The sequence below is a fragment of the Copidosoma floridanum genome, unplaced genomic scaffold, assembly GCF_036245765.1.
Source record: "Copidosoma floridanum isolate Cflo_tuat_1 unplaced genomic scaffold, Cflo_Japanese_pri ptg000019l, whole genome shotgun sequence".
NCBI lineage: Eukaryota > Metazoa > Arthropoda > Insecta > Hymenoptera > Encyrtidae > Copidosoma > Copidosoma floridanum.
In genome coordinates, this window is record NW_028321896.1 from 20887198 (window position 1) to 20893197 (window position 6000).

The 6000-nt window shown below is 35.8% G+C and overlaps 2 protein-coding genes across 4 annotated transcripts in view; both read right to left on the minus strand.

The window, feature by feature from the left end:
* LOC106641023 (uncharacterized) overlaps window positions 1-241 on the minus strand; it is a 44289-nt gene extending 44048 nt beyond the window's left edge. For both annotated transcript variants that reach the window (XM_089593198.1, XM_089593197.1), the window contains exon 1: window positions 97-241. The gene's annotated coding sequence lies outside the window, so the exon portion shown is untranslated. The remainder of the gene's footprint in view (window positions 1-96) is intronic.
* Window positions 242-2616: 2375 nt separating this feature from the next.
* LOC106643650 (uncharacterized) lies at window positions 2617-4121 on the minus strand. Of its 2 annotated transcripts, none has more exons than XM_014358865.2 (3): window positions 3944-4121; window positions 3426-3856; window positions 2617-3346 (listed from the first exon to the last, which is right to left on the minus strand). In XM_014358865.2, exons 1-3 carry the CDS (start codon window positions 4020-4022, stop codon window positions 3029-3031), a joined length of 828 nt encoding a protein of 275 aa, XP_014214351.2. In that variant the 5' UTR covers window positions 4023-4121; the 3' UTR covers window positions 2617-3028. The 2 variants fall into 2 exon arrangements, with proteins under 2 accessions (XP_014214351.2, XP_089449388.1); XM_089593262.1 differs by having other exon boundaries at window positions 3929-4121.
* Window positions 4122-6000: the final 1879 nt, after the last annotated feature.

Sequence of the window (6000 nt, forward strand, 5' to 3'; positions counted from 1 at the left end):
AAGAGCGCATGAAATTTTCAATGCCGCACTTTATAACAAAATACTTGTATTTACGGTCAATTCAGTTACCAATGTATATGTACTTATTATGTATACCTGTGGATCGGGCTCCCTCGTCCCTGCAAATGCCCGTAAAATACGGAGTTGTTGCACACCGGCGAACGAAACGCGCGCACTGTGACCGCGCACTACCTTTGCCTATATACAAGGCTGCAGGATATCACGCCGTCACGCGCTCGGCGCTTCGCTTCCTCTTGTAATGTAGGTAAGTATGTATATATAATTTAAATACCCCTTAGCACAAACACTTGGGTAAGTAAGTACTCAAGTACCTACTCAAACTTGCACGCCAACGAGGCGACCGAATACCGTATAACGTACAGTCACCTACATCAGTTGTTGTTATCGCGCTAATGCATCGCTGCCCGATACATATAACGGGCGAGCTGGTGATGGTGCAGCGCTCTCCTCGATGATGATTGTCTTTGTATGTCGTTGTACTACTGTCACTACTGAGGTTGCCGATGACAGCAACGTAAGCGCTGAGGATCGCCTGGAGACCAGTGACGATTGATGCTGCATGCACCCTGCAAATTCGCCCACATTTCGCGGCTCATTCAACCTCTGCCAGCAATTGCAGGTGATGCTCCGAAATGCATCGAGAGCTGCGGCGCGCATCGGTTAGACCTTACAGTTGTTGTTGTTGTTTGGGTAACCGTGTGCTTATTACTACAGCATTTTATTGCTACCTTGCAGCTGTCAGTAATACTAATAATGGTCCATGCATCAACGTGTACTTACTCGCAACGCGCACAAAAAATGATAATCAAACGCGAGAGCTGGAGCTGTTTACCGTGGGGCTGCTCGCGGCTCGACTGTCGGTCGGCCTGGCTCCGGCTGGGCCGTCCGTCCACCTATAGGGTATATATCTCTCACGCTCGCGTATAGGTAAAGTATATATACCTACAGTCACTCTCCCCCCGCGTTGGCGTGTGCAATATATATATGTGAGATTATCATTGTGTGTATGTATACGTGTCCTCCCCTATTACACCCTTCTTTTCGGCTCTCTCTGCAGCTATTATACATCAGCTAGGCTGGCCTTCCCATTTACCAAGTGCTGGATACACACCCGCGCTCTTTTTCCTTTACACATTGTATGGCTATATGTATAATATCCAGCTCAACTGCATGCATGCAGAGCCCGAAGAAGAGAGAGAAAGAAGGAGCCGCCGCGACCGCTTGTGCCATATCCTCTCTCTCTCTGACATTCTGAGTGTGTCTAGAGTATAGGTTTCGCAGCTACATCGGGAAAGTCCACCCGGTGCCGCCATCTCTGCTGCTGCTGTTGCACGAGTTTTTCTCCCTCTAAAAAAATTTTCGCGCAATTATCATCCCTTCGAGAATTTTGTTTTAACTTCACATGATGAACGTTATTATGCATGCTTGCACGATCAGGTTTACTTTTTAATGCAAGTAAGTACTTATCAATCAGAAAGTTAATTATCGTTGTTTAGAGGTATATCGATCGTGTCTTACCAGTCGTTGCATGTATCTACTTCGCCATTAATGTAAATTACTTTTTTAATTTTGATCAATATTAAGTACTTTGTTATTTGAATTATTGTGTTGAAAAACAGGAACCCTTGAGTTTAACTCTCGCAATAATAATAAATTTTTACGAGGGACGCGCGTTCGCAGTTTGAGCAGGAAGTTATTATTATTTGTACGTTATTACTTGGTCTCTACATTTGACATCTGGCTGATCTAGGATACACAATACTTTTGTACATTATGCATTATGTTTTTAATTTTAATTTTAGACCGGAATTTCGTAAACTCGTTCGTACGTCATTAATAAGAAATAAAATCGAATACCTACCGAGACTTTTCAGATTTTTTTTTTTTTTTTTTTTAAGTTAGATAATGAGCGCCTAGTAAACAATAAAATTAAGATATGAAAACAATGATAATTGTTATTCGAAGAAAAAAAATTAAGTCAGATAAGAAAAATAATGCAACGCTTATCTCGTGTACGTAAATAGTAAGTGATTTTTAACTATTAGAAAAGTAATATTTGTTTTCACAATCTCAAAATAAGTTCTAAAATTACATTAAAATGGACTTTTAAAAGGAAAATATTATAAAACGAATGCAGGTATGGTTGTGTGGATCAGTTGAGGCACATCTAAAGTGTGACTGATTATTTTGCGCAATCTGGAGTGTTTACTTATTTGATTCTCTCGAGAAAATTATGTGCGATTTACAAAAAAGATACTCTCATAAAATATTGAGTTTGGGAGTTAGAAAGAAAAAACATTTTTATCTTTTAAAGCTAAGTAGTGAGAGGGTCAGAGTTTTTTTATTGTCATAACAAATTCAAAACTTTTTCAAACCATAATTTTTAGTTTTACTGTTTTTAATTTAAAGCCATGAATCGTAAAAAAACGTAAATTACTTTTCATTATGTCATTGTAGCTAGTTAAATTACAAAAACATTTATGCTTCAGTTCATCGAGAAATCGTTTTACAGAACTTTTTTTTATTTGATATTGAAGAATCAAGTATCACACAAAATATAGATATTTAAAATAAATTCGTTTTTTCAGTGTACATTATGCATCCCATTGTTAAACTTTGTGCTTTACCCATAACTTTAAAAAAACGCCAAAGCATAGTTTTATACATTTCAAAACTTGTCATTACCTTAATCTATGTTACTTTTATTTTGTTCAAAAATTTAAAGGACACAATAAATTTTACTCAACGTCATTTCATTCATTAACGTTAGTTAAAAATTAAAAATAATCAAAAATTTTTTAAATCAATTTGATGTAACTATAAGCTAGGTTTTAGTAATTCAACTCCACCTAGTGTTTGCACACTCTACTGGTACTTATCTCTTACAGTTACTCTTATGATAAAATCACTTTTCGCACATTTTACAAATACAAGTATAAAAATATGAAGTAACACTCTCGGTCACTATTAATTATATTACAACGATTAGTCTTTGGTGAAAAATTACCTAAGTAAAGTGTTTCATACTTTGCGACATCACTGCTACACTTGCTTTTCTCAGTGCCAATTTTTGTTCTTCGATTTTTAAGAGTCTCTCTTGCACGTTGAGTAGGTTTTTAAATAGTATCATTTGTTCCAAGTGTCGCCTTTCCCGATTGTTTTCTGCATCGTTGAAAATTTTCCTTACTTCTGAAAGGATCGCATTAGTCTGAGTTTTAACAATATCTGTCAATGAAGTTTGTCCATTTTCCGTTGGCATGGAGTCGAAGAATGCATCTACTTTTGGAGCAGATACATTCAGAGATTGTTCAGTTGCTGCATCTTTCTGTGAAGCATTTTTATTTTTCAGATATTTTAGGAAAAAGTTGAAAGAAACAAGCTTTTTAGGATGAAGAAACACGTACCTCCAAATAAATATTTCTGTTTTCTTCGCTATATATTTCATCAAATACTTTTTTGTGCTGCCAGCGTCCATAATGTTTTATTCGGCCAGGTTTTTTTAGTTTTTCTCTCAACGCCAAGGTTTTGTACTTGCGTTCCATGACCCTCCATTTGTTCTCACACTTTTGTGGACTGAAGAAGAATCCATATTTTTTCATTTCCGCCGAAATTGTATCAAACATATCTCGAAAACTTTTAAACCTTGTATGCTGGCCAATCATGGGCTTGTACTTTTTGTACAACTTTATCAAACAAGATTCAGCTTCGGATGTCCAAATACCAAATGTTGGATCATGAATAATAACTTGGGGCTGAATGCCTTTGACACTTTGAAAAGTAAACTCTTCTTCACACTTTTCGGGCACTTCCATTTTAATTTCAATATCAGTCTCATCTGTGAAATAATTTGACTTATCACAAATATATTTCAAACAATTAAAAGTACAATCTTAACCTCAAAATTAACCTGTTGTGTGCGAACCGTTTGAGTTTGAAGCGTGTTCCGAAACTTCGGCAGTAGACATTGCGATGCTCGTAAGAAGCACTGGATTTTGATTCATATACGGCGATTGATTAAAAAATTGTAATAAAAAGAAGAAATACACTCGATAAGTTCACGCACTAATGTCAATATTTGGCACTTCATAGTCAAGCGAGGCGGGGACATGTTGTAAGCAGTGTGGAACGTGGGTAAACTGGTTCCAACACTTCCAACTTCAAACGAAAGGCGCGCTATTTTAAACTTTTTCGAAGGTGTACCCGTAGGTAAGTATACAGATTTTTTTGTAATGAGCGCATACTTGATCGACAACAGAAAATTATTCGTTTCAAATGCGTAATCGATTGGCTCACAAATAATTATGAAAAATTTAGTTAAAGTTACGTTTGATTATATCCCAATGAAAAAATTTTTCATAGCCTCATAAGTAACACCCATTGAACTTGAATGCAGTGGTTTTACATTCATGTTACGTTTTGCGAAGTAGGTATCTTGACAACGCGTGGTACAAGCCAGGGTAAAATGGCGCGTGTTGGTCGCAAGCATCGGTTGCAGTTGGACAACTGCAGAGTCCCGAGAATCGGGTCCCCGTTGCGAAACTGGTTCTTTTGCGGTTTCGAGAAGTCACGAGCACGGCTGGGATATAGCCTCCTCTTTTTTACGCTATTACTTTGCACTTACACTCACTAATATGTGTATACATGTACGTATAAAATTGACGCGTGAGAAACGATTTTTTTTATTTTACGATGCTGATGCTTTCTTTGACATTTTAGTCTTGTGTATGTATAAATATAATACCATACTTTCGATCATAGGTAAATAAATCTACTGCATATTTCGTTTTCCACATCAAGACTTACACGCGTCACACGTGTAGTAGTGCGACTTGAATGATTTTTTTTTCGTTGATACCTACGAGTAGCAATATTGTGGTTTTCTATGTAGTGTATTTCTGTTAAATACTATTTTAAATACAAACGATTCCAAATGGGTCGATATAGTGTGTTTTCAAGGTGTTTGTACCGAGTGAGATATATTGTTATTATTATTACTTATCTCATTTTCAAATGCTTTTATACGCTTTTATGGCTCAAGTTTTCGACCATCGCTTTCCCACTTAAGTAAAAAAATAAAAAACAGGAGAGACATCGAGGTTCGTTTATGCACGCATGTACTTACTACATAAATGTAGTTTATTTAGTACATAATGTACGCTTAATTATCTCGCCGCTATGGAGAGAGTATAAATTTCGTTGTAATGGCTCCAGCTTGCAAGTAGGTATATATGTATTTCTCTCTCTCTCTCTAAATTCAAGACTTTTTAAGAAGAAAATTAACTAAAGCCAACATTGCCATTATGATACACATTATTTCTTGCTTCGCGGTCCACAAAACCCTCCCGCTGAGGAGTGCAATAATTTTCCCACGTAACTCCTTTTGCTGAATTTTTTTTTTTCTTTTTTCCCAACGTAACGTACAATAGTAGGTATTATCATTAAATATGTTTAATTTTGACATAGTCGCAGTTCTGCGTGCATTTCTAATTGTTAGTGTATACCTTTTTTTTTTTTTTTTTTTTTTTTTAATAATAATAGCAGCTCTTCTCGCGTCCCTGTGGTTTTGAGTCTCAGGTATGCAATAAAAAATAATTATGAGCGGACTGTAAAAATAACGAACAGTCCCTACTGGGTTGTCAATAAAATGGTTTTTTTTTTTGCTCGAAAAAAAATGCATAGGTACGTATATATAAGCACGAAATTACTAAAGAGCTGCACTGCTAACTTGTTGAGTAAGGAAATGTATTTTTTTTTTTTTTTTTTTTTTATTACTTTAATTGAAACACGGTTTAAAGGTTAAAATTTGAAAAAAAAAAAAAAAAAAAAAAAAAAAACTATAATTTCGAAGACAGTTGTTTGGAAAAAGAGAGGTTCTTACCTTATATTTGTATATCCACTATTTACAGGTGCAAAGAATTTGTTGTTTTCCGAGAAAAAATGAAAATTTTTAGTAAAATCGATTATCACATCATAAGTGTC